This window comes from Pristiophorus japonicus, chromosome 7, assembly GCF_044704955.1.
Source record: "Pristiophorus japonicus isolate sPriJap1 chromosome 7, sPriJap1.hap1, whole genome shotgun sequence".
Classification (NCBI taxonomy): domain Eukaryota; kingdom Metazoa; phylum Chordata; class Chondrichthyes; family Pristiophoridae; genus Pristiophorus; species Pristiophorus japonicus.
Window position 1 is genome coordinate 122009223 of NC_091983.1, and position 14109 is coordinate 122023331.

General features: G+C 43.8%; 1 protein-coding gene across 1 annotated transcript in view; it reads left to right on the forward strand.

Annotated features, from left to right (window-relative positions):
* LOC139266620 (triadin-like) overlaps positions 1–14109 on the forward strand; it is a 563562-nt gene that overhangs the window by 238669 nt on the left and 310784 nt on the right. The window contains exon 16 of the mRNA XM_070884212.1: positions 5894–5926. Coding sequence (XP_070740313.1) covers positions 5894–5926 — 33 coding nt within the window. The remainder of the gene's footprint in view (positions 1–5893; positions 5927–14109) is intronic.

Below are 14109 nucleotides of genomic sequence, written 5' to 3' on the forward strand. Positions count from 1 at the left end.
GGCCCTAAAATCCTTTGGAGGCACAAATCATTACAAATGGGTATGATTTGGTGGCCATTACAGAAACATGGTTGCAGGGTGGCCAAGACTGGGAATTAAACATACAGGGGTATCTGATGATTCGGAAAGATAGACAAGAAGGGAAAGGAGGTGGGGTAACTCTGTTAATAAAGGATGATATCAGGGCAGTTGTGAGAGACGATATTGGCTCTAATGAACAAAATGTTGAATCATTGTGGGTGGAGATTAGAGATAGTAAGGGGAAAAAGTCACTGGTGGGCATAGTTTATAGGCCCCCAAATAATAACTTCACGGTGGGGCGGGCAATAATCAAGGGAATAATGGAAGCATGTGAAAAAGGAACGGCATGGGGGATTTTAACCAACATATCGATTGGTCAACTCAAATCGCACGGGGTAGTCTGGAGGAGGAATTCATAGAATGCATACGGGATTGTTTCTTAGAACAGTATGTAACAGAACCTACAAGGGAGCAAGCTATCTTAGATCTGGTCCTGTGTAATGAGACAGAAAAATAAACGATCTCCTAGTAAAAGATCCTCTCGGAATGAGTGATCACAGTATGGTTGAATTTGTAATACAGATTGAGGGTGAGGAAGTTGTGTCAGAAACGAGCGTACTATGCTTAAACAAAGGGGACTACAGTGGGATGAGGGCACAGTTGGTTAAAGTAGACTGGGAACACAGAACACGGTGGCACAATTGAGGAACAGTGGAGGACTTTTAAGGAGCTCTTTCATAGTGCTCAACAAAAATATATTCCAGTGAAAAAGAAGGGCGGTAAGAGAAGGGATAACCAAGGAAATAAAGGAGAGTATTAAATCAAAGACCAATGCGTATAAGGTAGCTAAGGTTAGTGGGAAACTAGAGGATTGGGAAAATTTTAAACAACAGCAAAGAATGACTAAAAAAGCAATAAAGAAAGGAAAGATAGATTACGAAGGTAAACTTGCGCAAAACATAAAAACAGATAGTAAAAGCTTTTACAGATATATAAAACGGAAAAGAGTGACTCAAGTCAATGTTGGTCCCTTAGAAGATGAGAAGAGGGATTTAATAATGGGAAATGTGGAAATGGCTGAGACCTTAAACAATTATTTTGCTTCGGTCTTCACAGGGGAAGACACAAAAACCATGCCAACAATTGCTGGTCACAGGAATGTGGGAAGGGAGGACCTTGAGACAATCACTATCACTAGGGAGGTAGTGCTGGACAGGCTAATGGGATTCAAGGTAGACAAGTCCCCTGGTCCTGATGAAATGCATCCCAGGGTATTAAAAGGGATGGCAGAAGTTATAGCAGATGCATTCGTTATAATCTACCAAAATTCTCTGGACTCTGGGGAGGTACCAGCGGATTGAAGCAGCTAATGTAACACCTCTGTTTAAAAAAGGGGGCAGACAAAAGGCAGGTAACTATAGGCCGGTTAGTTTAACATCTGTAGTGGGGAAAATACTTGAAACTATCATTAAGGAAGAAATAGCGGGACATCTAGATAGGAATAGTGCAATCAAGCAGACGCAGCATAGATTCATGAAGGGGAAATCATGTTGAACTAATTTACTGGAATTCTTTGAGGATATAACGAGCATGGTGGATAGAGGTGTACCGATGGATGTGGTGTATTTAGATTTCCAAAAGGCATTTGATAAGGTGCCACACAAAAGGTTACTGCAGAAGATAGAGGTACATGGAGTCAGAGGAAATGTATTAGCATGGATAGAGAATTGGCTGGCGAACAGAAAGCAGAGAGTCGGGATAAATGGGTCCTTTTCGGGTTGGAAATCGTTGGTTAGTGGTGTGCCACAGGGATTGGTGCTGGGACCACAACTGTTTACAATATACATAGATGACCTGAAAGAGCGGACAGAGTGTAGTGTAACAAAATTTGCAGATGACACAAAGATTAGTGGGAAAGCGGGTTGTGTAGAGGACACAGAGGGGCTGCAAAGAGATTTAGATCGGTTAAGCGAATGGGCTAAGGTTTGGCAGATGGAATACAATGTCGGAAAGTGTGAGGTCATCCACCTTGGGGAAAAAAACAGTAAAAGGGAATATTATTTGAATGGGGAGAAATTACAACATGCTGAGGTGCAGAGGGACCTGGGGGTCCTTGTGCATGAAACTCTTTTGAGTTTACCTGCAAAACATAAAAACATTAAATGGTGCCACCCGACCTGGGTGACACTCCAGACATTTACAAGGCCCTTTTTTTCCCCCCCTTTTTTTTGTTTTTTTTGTGTTTTTCTTTTTTTTTTTTTTTTTTTTGGGCACTAAATTCACAATTTTCCCCAGTGCCCCCTATAAAAGGGAAGGGGGACACTAAAAGCACCGGCAATTAAAACAAATTAAACTTAAAAAACGTAAAATCAAATTAAAATTTGGTTGCCGGGCGTGATGATGCACTCCAGTCCCTCCGGTGCCCACCTCTCGCGGAAGGCCGCGAGCGTACCGGTGGACACCGCGTGCTCCATCTCCAAGGACACCCTGGACCGGATGTAAGAGCGGAAGAGAGGCAGGCAGTCAGGTTGAACGACCCCCTCGACCGCCCGCTGCCTGGACCGGCTGATGGCACCCTTGGCCGTGCCCAGGAGCAGTCCTACGAGGAGGCCTTCGGACCTACCCGCTCCCCTCCGCACAGGGTGCCCAAAGATCAGGAGAGTGGGACTGAAGTGCAGCCAGAATTTCAGGAGCAGCCCCTTCAAATAGTGGAACAGGGGCTGCAACCTTGTGCATTCAATAAAAACATGGAACACGGACTCCTCCAGACCGCAGAAATTGCAGGCGGCCTGGGAGTCCGTGAACCGGCTTAAAAATTTATTGCACGGCACTGCTCCGTGCACCACCCTCCAGGCCAAGTCCCCGATGAATAGTGGGAGGACCCCTGCGTAGAGTGCCCTCCATCGGGGACCCCCGCCTCCTCCGGACGGCAAGATGGTACGCCATGGCGTGTCCGGACGGCCGGTCCTTGTGCATGAATCCCAAAAAGTTAGTTTGCAGGTGCAGCAGGTAATCAGGAAGGTGAATGGAATGTTGGCCTTCATTGCGAGAGGGATGGAGTACAAAAGCAGGGAGGTCCTGCTGAAATTGTATAGGGTATTGGTAAGGCCGCACCTGGAGTACTGCGTGCAGTTTTGGTCACCTTACTTAAGGAAGGATATACTGGCTTTGGAGGGGGTACAGAGACGATTCACTAGGCTGATTCCGGAGATGAGGGGGTTACCTTATGATGATAGATTGAGTAGACTGGGTCTTTACTCGTTGGAGTTCAGAAGGATGAGGAGTGATCTTATAGAAACATTTAAAATCATGAATGGGATAGACAGGTTAAAGGCAGAGAGGTTGTTTCCACTGGTCGGGGAGACTAGAACTAGGGGGCACAGCCTCAAAATATGGGGGAGCCAATTTAAAACCGAGTTGAGAAGGAATTTCTTCTCCCAGAGGGTTGTGAATCTATGGAACTCTCTGCCCAAGGAAGCAGTTGAGGCTAGCTCATTGAATGTATTCAAGTCACAGATAGATAGATTTTTAACCAATAAGGGAATTAAGTGTTACGGGGAGCGGGCGGTTAAGTGGAGCTGAGTCCACGGCCAAATCAGCCATGATCTTGTTGAATGGTGGAGCAGGCTCGAGGGGCTAGATGGCCTACTCCTGTTCCTAATTCTTATGTTCTTATGATGTTCTTATGTTCTTATGTTCTTATGAGTTGGCCTTCTGTCAGATGGAGGGAACAGTACCTCCCTCCTTTCCTTGTCTGCCCCCACCAATGTCTCCAAGGCCAGGTCGCTGAACTGAGTGCTCCTTGTATAATGCCTTGCAGCAGCCATTGCACACTTTCCTTGCAGCTCAGTCAACTGAAGAAATGATGAGATTGACCAGGTGTTGCCTGAAATGGCATCCCCTTTAATAACTGGAAAGAACAGCAAACTCATTATCAGTGAATGAAAGTCAGGTGAAATTGGGTGATGCCCCAGTAATAGCAGCCCTGCAGCACTCCACTGAGACCATTAGTGCCTCCGATACCGCCTCGCTTAATTTCTGAGGGAAAAGTGCCCTATTTCCTACAATTTTGCTGTCCATCTTGCCGGGCTAAATCGTCAATCTTTTAAAAATGATCACCCCAAATGCGGCGCGATCGAATTTCGGCCCTTTTGTGTTCTTGGACGGATTTGTGAGCACCTTTGGAAGTGGCTTAATGAGTTGTAGTGAATGGTGAGACATAAGGGTACCCCGCACAATGGTGATGAATGTGAAAGGAATGGATTGGGTATTGCAGGGGTGCTTTATGATGGTAGTGTGGGGTAGTGCCAACCTGGTGCATCATGTGGCAGTCAGGGTGTACAGTATGAAATGAAGTAAATGTGGCCATGGTGAGGCCATTCCTGGCCTCCCAAGCAGCAATGTGGTCGGGTGCTGATGCCCTGTGTCCTGTGCAGCATCAGGTGATTGCGGAGAAGGTTGGTGTTATTATTGGTTATGCTGGTGTGCTTTATGACGTTGGTGTTGGAACTGATCGTGGTGGGTTTCTGAGGACCAAGGTGAGATTTCTTTCAAGGGAACTGATGTTGCTGGAATAAATAGCAGGTGAGGTTGAGATGACAGAAGCATTCTGTCAATGGTGAGAGAGGTTGCTCCAAGAAGGTGACAGTGGATAGAGCGTTCACTGCAAACACTTCCAACCTACATACAACTCAAAAGTTTTTTTCAAATCCTGAAGGCAACAGCTTCTGACATTGGAAAGTGAACAGCTGTGAAATGATAGCTTTTATACCACTTCTGCAGCTGTCAACTAGCCAAAACAATGGAGAGTCACTGAGAACCCGACTCCACTTACCTGACATGAAACCCGCAGGACGGCAAACTCATTGAAAACTTGGTAAAATGTTAAATGCCTGGGTAAAATCCATTTCAATACCTTTACATTACCTCTTAAGCATCTTAATTCCCTGACCCACCACTTGGTGTCGGGTCTTCAATCTGCATGCAGACACGACAGTTGAGAAACTGGCACGGAGCTGGGTTCAGAGCGGACTTCCGCCTCGCTGTCAATCAGAACCATTTTGACAGCGGGCCCTCCTCCAAACCCGCACTCGCAGGGCTGCGAAGATTCCGGCCTAGTCTCCTGACAGTGCTTGGAACATTTCAGTGCATTCTCTGTAACATGAATTCAAACCTTAAATATCTAACTTTTGTATTGTAACAAATGTCACTGAATTTAAGAGGATATGTAGTGTCTACCATTATGTTATAGATATTGGTTGCTGTTTGCCCTTTTCTGCATGGCAATAGGCTGAAAGTTTAAGGCTCAAAGACAAATGGCACAGCAGCGCATTAAGCTCCAGAATGTGGTTTGAATGTTTATCAAATCCAAGATGACATTGGGAGTGAGCAACATTTTCTGAGACCAATATTTCTTGAATGTACCAAGTTATGTTCCCACAGATGCTTGGTATTTGTTTTTGTACATGGTGCAAAAATATTTTGCATTTAAGATTGGTCCAAAACATATTTAAATCAGTGAAAAATCTCTAAACTAAGGCTTAGTGAACATAAATTCTAATCTCCAAATAACATGCTGAACCTTGATATCGCCTGTTTGAGTGAGTTTTCTGAATTAGTTGCACTGAATTTCAGAATAGTTTTATGCTGTGATTCCCCACAGGCAGCTGGATTAAGTGTTAGCGAGTGGCTCCACTCACTTCATTGGAGAAACTTAACATCCTTAATAATGAGCATTTTCAATACATCTACCTGGAACAGAATTTGCACCTGGATACCAAGGCTACAGGAACGCTAATTTAAAGAAAAATTGTATTATTGCTTGCAACGAATGGCAGCTATATTTTTTATTCCTTTTCTTTTTCTTTTACAGTCAAGCCTGCTGCAGCAGTGAAATCAGCAAAAGGTATCAAAGTACATAATTATGATCTGGTTTTCTTATAACCCAAATGCTTGTGCATCTTTGATCATTCTAATATGCAAATTCTTAGAACCTGAACTGTAGTAGAGGAAATAGATTTAATTGAAGTTATAATTCAATTATTTGCATGGATTTGAAATAAGATATACTTCAAGTACTTTGAGACTTATACTGTTCAATAATGTTGTACACAGGAATTGCTGTAATAATACCAGGGAAATAGCTTAACAATTAGAGCTAAAATAATGGAATCAATATTTCAAATACATAATACACATCGCATTTCCCTGTAATCTACAGCATACTATTCTATTTTAAAGAAAGTTCATCAGCATCATAGACACTGGAAATCTCCCAATGGGAATAAGGTGTAATTTCTTTCTTTGCAAATTGTATAAAATAACAGCTCCAGCTCTCTGGGACCAAGTGAAAATTGTTATACTGAATCACTATAGTGCATACTTCAGAATGCAGTAATCTGCGCTGTGATGTGAAAGAACAAACTCATTTTATTACAACATCCACCAGAGGGAATGTCTGCATAACATTAGTTTGGCACCAATTACTGTACTGTTTGCTGTTTTTGGGAACTTTATTATAGTTCATCGAGCGCATGTAATGTAGATTTAGCAGGGTGGTGCCAAAGATTGGAAATTATAGATATGAGGAGAGACTTGAGATGCTGGGACTACTTGCATTGGAGCAGAGAAAGCTAAGAGAACATTGATTGGAGTTCACAAAAATTATTAATAGAGTGAATTGGAATTCTGGTTGAAGAATCAGTGAAAAGAGATCATCAATTTACAATTATCATTAAGGTGTGAGGAGAGAAGTTAGGAGACATTTCTTTATGTAGCGTGTTGTTGGATGGAGCACGGAATGCTTTGCCAAAGGGATTGGATGAGGCAGAGAGAAAAGCACGTTTTAAGAGAAAATTTGATAAATATTTGAAGCAGAAGAAGATACAAGGCAACAGAGAGAGAACGGGTAGTGAGATTGATTTAGACAGCTGGAATAAATATCTGGCATGGAACAATGGGCTGAATGGCCTCCTTCTGTGTTGTAAATATCAATGGTTCCATGGTATGCTCCAGTAGCACTTCTTGAAGACTATTATTTTAGAATATATGCATTTACATTTTTTAGATTTAAGATTTTACATTTTTTTTTAATTGAAAAAATGGAGTATGGTGTGAAATGTGTAAACACTGAAGTTGTATTTAACTACATCTTTAGGGTCAGTTTCCACTAAATCTGAGATGAGGAGAAATTTCTTCTCTCAGAGGGTGGTGGATCTGTGGAATTTGCTGCCTCAGAGAGCTGTGGAAGCTGGGTCATTTAATAAATTTAAGACAGAAATAGACAGTTTTTTAAACGATAAGGGAATAAGGGGTTATGGAGAGCGGGCAGGGAAGTGGAGCCGAGTCCATGGTCGGATCAGCCATGATTGTATTAAATGGCGGAGCAGGCTCAAGGGGCCGTATGGCCTACTCCTGCTCCTATTGCTTATGTTTTTATGTTCTTATCATTGGCACACATTGTCTGTATGGAGGTCGATACTGTGGTATATTGCTGACGACATCACAAACACACAGACTTCCCAAGATGGCTGTTAACACAGGGACTTCTCAGGTGACCTGCTACTTGGTGCTTTATTGTGAAAATAGCAATGGCTGCATTACCACAGTCGTCCACTAGGTGGAGCAGTAGTCCATAAGGTGGAACTATATTACACTTCTCCCTCCTTAATGAAGATGTAATTATAACAAACAATCATCATAAATAACTTGCATGGTTATACATAACAAAAGATATGGGGCTCGAACCTCAACTTTTTTTGCATGCTTAACGCCCACTTAATGCCCATTTTACCACTGAAATGACGTATAATACCCATATAATCGCCCATTTTGGCACAAAATGAAAACTGACGGGCTTTTTCGGAGACTTATCGGCGAGCGTTATTTTCCCAATGTGCTTAACGCTGGGAAAAAATATTACCGCCCGCCTACTTTTTTGGGGCGGAATCAGCAGAATTGGCAAAATCAACGCCCATAATATCGCCCAGCGTTACTTTCCACACGGAATTAATGCCGAGATTCAATATGAACGCCCGCCCACTATTTTTTGTCTTAAAGAGCATAGTTACCCAAACTAGCGACCATGGAGATTGCCCATTGTCAATTTCAGCACCTCGCACACATATCGCCCATAATATCACTCGCTCAAAAAAATGCCCACAACAAGTGGAACTAACCGGAACGAATGGCAGCAGTGTGGCTGGCATTTGTTAATTCCCACTCTTGTGTGAGGAGCTAATATCTGAAAGATTTGCCTGAAAGAGCGCTGATGTGAGTGACAACGTTGACACACTGCTGTGTGTGTGCAGCTTAGACATCAATGGTGCCCATCAGATTGGTGCCAGTTAAAATTTACGTTGATTGATGGTAAGTTGTATTTAACCCTTTCATGGTAAGGAATCACCAGTGTTTAACGGTCCAGCTATCTGAGACAATGCGCAACAAGGTTATGTTCAATAACAAAAGTTTAATACCAACATTGGTCTGAAATTATAAGTATCACAGCCAATAACACCCAAACCCCACCCACACCCCACTTTTTCCACCATTGACATAAATCACATGTTCAACATGTCCAGCAACACAGAATACAAAGGCAAAGCAGGAGCATGGTCTCCAGCCCCCATACATTGCAACAAATTGCATACACCCAGATGGAGATATAACACAGCTATCACCTGCTCACATGCACCTCACTTTCCTTCTCCCCTCTCCTTCTTCTCCTCACCTCTACACCTTCCCCTCCTCGCTCCATGGTGCCTGGCTGAGGAGCTCCTCAGCCGGTGCCTCATTGGGGAAGATGAAGACAGATGCGGTGGTTGCACGGATACAGGAGCGGGGGCTGCCGAGGGGGCAACATTCTCTGATGCAGAAGCAGGATCTTGGTCTTTGCTCTCATCTGTCATTCGCAGTGGTGGTGTGGAACCTAGGGGTGGAGTGCCGAGCTCAGGGATCACTGGGAGGCCTGTGGCAACATTGTTTCTGGCTATCGCATCCAGGGACTCTGCCATGCACGGAATGTATTCAGTCATGGTGGCCAGCTGTCGGTATAAGCCCCCCAATGCTTCAATGAGCTGGTCACCAATGTCTACAGTCCTCCTGGACAACTGTACCATCTCTCCGCTGTCATTTCGCGCTCGTGGAACAGATCTGCCATGTCCACGAGGGCTCTGTGGGGTCGGCACCATTCTGGGGACAATTCGGGTGCCCTGTGGAGAGGTGCTTGGGGCCGGTACCTCCGGAGTGGAGACGGGAATGACCAGAGGACCACTAGATGGTCTTGGGGTGGAATGGCTTCTGGAGCGTGGTGATGCAGGTTCCTCGAAGTCCGCGCTCTCATCCGTGGAGAACAGACCCAACGGATTGACGGGCAAGAATCGGAGCTCCTTAGCACCAGATGTAGTAGTATCATTCCCCATCTTCTGGCCTCTGAGGTCTTGCCTAGGGCAGCGCTGCTGGCTGAGCTGCAAAACACAAATGAGGTTATTAGAGGAGAAGGCGGTGCTAGGGTGACAACGTGAGTCCAGCGCTACACAGCATATACATGACCACCGCTATCAAAATCATCGTAGACATCACATTTCATGACCATCAACACATTTGCGTTGCAATGATTTTCATTAGGCCAGCATTCTTTGTATGACACTTTTAGAAATCATCTATCATATAGGATTGTTCGGATATAAGTTGGTATGGCATCTATAGACTTTACAATGGTGTAAGCTTTACTCACGTGGCATCACTTCAGGGTCTGCAGATGCGTTCGTGGCTGTCTGGGGCTGCTTCCCCACGAGTGCCAGCACTCGCTCCTCCATCTCTGTGATGTCACTGGGAACTGGTGGCCCCCCACCTGTTCGCCTCTGCACGGACCTTATCGTTGATGACTTTTTCTGTAAAAGGTGACAGGACGACATGGCATGAGATCATTGCATGAGATCATTGCTAGCTACTGTCACAGAGACTGATACAACACATAACTGACAGATGTAACCATGATTATTATGATAGTCACTCATGACTGTTACAAATCAAATTATATAAATACATAAGTACATATAAATCAATCTAATACTTACTCTTGCGGATTCCACAAGGTCGTTCCATCGTTTGTGGCATTCACGCACTTCGTTGGTCGCCGACGAGACCGTCTCTGCTATCTAGGTCCATATCCTCTGGTGGGCCTTTGGAGTGGGCTTCCCATGCTCTCCCTGTGTCAAATCATCCCAGCGTAACTCGAACTCCTGCAGGAGAAAGGCATTTGCCTCGTCCGAGAACCTCCTCGCTCTTTTGCAGTCTCCAATATGCTCCTCTCCCACCTCACTGCTCTCTCCAGCGTCAGTCTCCACAGCGTGCTGTGATGCCTCCTCCTCTCTCTCCATTATAGGGCAAATTTGGTCAAATATGTGGCTGGTAACAGCTAATTTTGGTTTGCCTATTTGCTGTGAAGCTCTAAAGTCTCCCTCCTTCCTCCCAAAGCAGCCACACCACACCCAGTTACGCCTTCAGTCCCTCTGAGCTCCCTCTCTCTCTGTCTCTTCTTCTGCTCATGACCCATGACCTCCAGAATCGCGGGAATCAAGCGTTGCCATGCAGTTCCTAAGGATGGCCACACTTTACGGCAGAATGTCAAAAAAATTTAACGCTACCGCCCATTTGATATCGCTCGCGGTAACGCCCACTTTCAAAAATGTAAATTAGGTGTTTTGAGAATGGGCGAGAAGCCGGTGATCTGAAAACTCTACTTTAACGCCCATTTTTGGGCGATAAGCACAAAACTGTAAAATCTAGCCCATTGACTTATTTTGCCATATTTACAAACCAAACTTAACCACTGTTTTTCTATATCGAAGAGGATAATTTCACTCTCGAACAGAAACTTCCAAACATCATGCCGCATTTAGGCTCATTCTAGGCTGATCCTGAGGAAAGTTTTCCTCCAAGGGATACCCTTGATTTACATTTGAACTCCCTACAACCTCAGACTGTTTGTCTGCCTGAATCGGACTCAGACTTAAATTCTGACTTTCTCTTGGACTTGTTTCTAGTACATCTGATGTAGGATTTGCTACTGGTACACTACTTGTAACAAAACTATCTGATGAGTCAGAAATAATCGAATCATTCCAACTTTCAACTCCTTCCACATCTGTAAGTAAAATATGATCAATGTAAACAAACCTAACCTGTCCATGATCAAACATCTTGACCAAATATGTGCAAGGACCACATATCTTCACTCCTTTTCCTGGTAACTACTTTAACCATTAATGGTGATGGTTCTTCACTCTCACCTTCTGATTTAATTTCGCAATTCAGTCTCTTACTCTATCTCTAACATGATTCTCTTTAGATACATCACAGTGAAGTAACATGGTGCTCTCTACCAATTGGCTTTTACACTCCTTGAATGCTGCATCGCATTCTTCTGACCACTTCCAATGGACTTGTTTTTTCAACAGTTCATTCAGTGGATGTAACACTGTAGCGAAATTTGTAGGAACTTCCCATAATAGTTCAAAAGACCCTAAAATGATCGAAGTTCAGTGACGTTCTTGGAAGTGGGTGCATTTCTAATTGCATCCAGCTTTCCTTTGGTTGGATGTAAACCATCTTTGTCTACTCTGTGTCCAAAGTACTCCACTGAGTTTTGAAATAACTCACACTTGCGAGCAGTCAGCCGTACTCTGTGTTTCTCTGTATTTGATCACTTCATTCAATATGCTATTATGGATTTGCCTGTTTGGTGCTGAGATTAGTATGTCATCTAATTAACATACTATCCCTTCAATGCCTTTCAGAATCTGGTTCATCACCCCTTGGAAAATGGTGGGGGCGGAAGACAAACGATAGCCTATTATATTGATAAAGGCCTAGATGAGTATTTATAGTCAAGCATGACTTGAACTCCTCATCTATTTCCAGTTGTAAGTAGGCATTTGTAAGATCCAACTTTGAGAAAATCTGACCACCTGTCAGCGTTGTGAACAAATCTTCTACATTTGGCAATGTATTGGGGAGATTACCCTCTAGAACCTGGTTTACGGTTACTTTATAATCACCACACAACCTTACCTTACCATCCAACTTAGGTACAACAACAATGGGTGTAGCCCAATTACATAGATCTATCTTCGAGATAACGTTTTCAGTCTCTTGAGTTCTTGCACCACTTTCTGCTTGAGTGCATATGGTACAGGACGTGGCTTGCAGTAAACTGGTCTAGGGTTCTGACACTCGCCTTGAAGCCTTGGGTCGGACTGCCTGTTTCACAGAACACCTTCGGATACTTCTTGATGACATCATCCTTCGATGCAAATCTCGTTTCAACATGAAAAATCTCACTCCAATCCAGCTTCAGTGATCCCAACCAATTTCTTCCTAGTAAGGCAGGCTTGTCTCCTGCCACGACTAAGAGAGGCAAGCTCTGAAATTGATCCTTGTATTTCACCGGTACAATGATTCGACCTACCACAGGAATGTTCTCTCCTGAGTAGCCTCTCAGTTCTATCTTGGATTTTTTCCAATGGGAAATCATGCAATTTGTCAAGATATAGCTATTCTGGTACTACATTCATGGATGCACCAGTGTCGATTTCCATGGGTATCCTGGTTCCTGTAACATCTACTTGGATGATGATACTTTTTGAATCGCTGTTAGATACCCTCGTGCTCCTGATGATGTGTATTTCTTCATCTTGTTGCTTTTCTTCCATGCTATGTACTCTCTGGGGATTTCAACTTACAGCCTTGAAAGTTGGTTTACTCTTCGCAAGATGCCCAGTTTTCCTGCAGAAGAAACACACTGCCTTCACATATGGACAACTTTGAGCAATATATTGTCCCAGGCACTGATAGCATGACTTCAATGCTCTGATACCGTTGCCAGTTGCTGATGCCTTGGGGCCCAACTGCCTTTTACTTTTAACCTGCTGGCTTGGTTGTCTGATGACTGGAAATAACACAAAATCCTCAGGAATATTGGTCGGCCATGTCCACCAACATAGCTGTCTGACAAGCTAAATCAAAAATCAAGTTAGTGGTTGTCAATAACTTTCTTCTGATTGCTTCATTTTTCATCCCAAAGACAAAACGGTCACGCAATGCTCGGTCCTGAAGGTTTCTGAAATGACAGTGAATAGATAGCTTCTTTAATGCTGCAATTTACTCACTAATACTTTTGTCAGGTAATTGATTTTGTGTTCCAAAACGATAACTTTCAGCAATTTCCAGGGGCTCAGGACTGTAGAGCTGTTCTAACTTCCTTAGAATCTCCATAAATGATGTATCCTTTGGCTTGATGGGAACAAGCATATTTTCTAGGGTTTCATACACCTCGGGGCCTCCTTCAGTCAAGAAAATAGCCCATTTTCTTTCCAACACCACCCGATTATGATTTTCATCGTTGGTGACTTCGATAATACTATTCACGGTGAAAAACATTTCTAGCCGCTCCACATACGCTTCGAAAGTTTCACGGTCACGTAAGAATTCACCCAAGCGCCCTATTATTCCCATAGGCATGGCCATCTGGACTCTGGAATTCAGCCAAGTGTGGTTGTAATTTACCTTGGAGTTTTAGCTGTTCTGCCATCGAAGGACCTCTCTAGTCTCTCTGTTGTTTGGCTGGAATCATTCACCAACAAAAATTTCAGCTAGGGAATCCAGAAAACCGATCCTTCATTGCCAATGTGGTATATTCCTTACGACATCATAAACACACTGGACTTCACAAGATGACTGTTAACACAGGAACTTGTCAGGTGACCTGCCACCTGATGTTTTATTGTGAAAAAAGCAATGGCTGCATTACCACCGTAGTCCACTAGGTGGAGCAGTAGTCCATAAGGTGGAACGATATTACAGATCCAGCAATTGAGATGAGATGTGCTGATCTCCTAGAGCGCCCCAATGGAGTGGGTGAAATCTAAGCCAGGGAAGCGGCTTGGTCCTCAAACTAAGTAACATTTTTTTCTTGTAACTTCAGGCCGCTTACAAATGGGACCGCTTGGGAACCACTTTCTTTGTTTTGAAGGGTCAGTCTAGACACCTAAGTCGATCGGGCAATAACTGGATTTCCCAGCAGCTTGG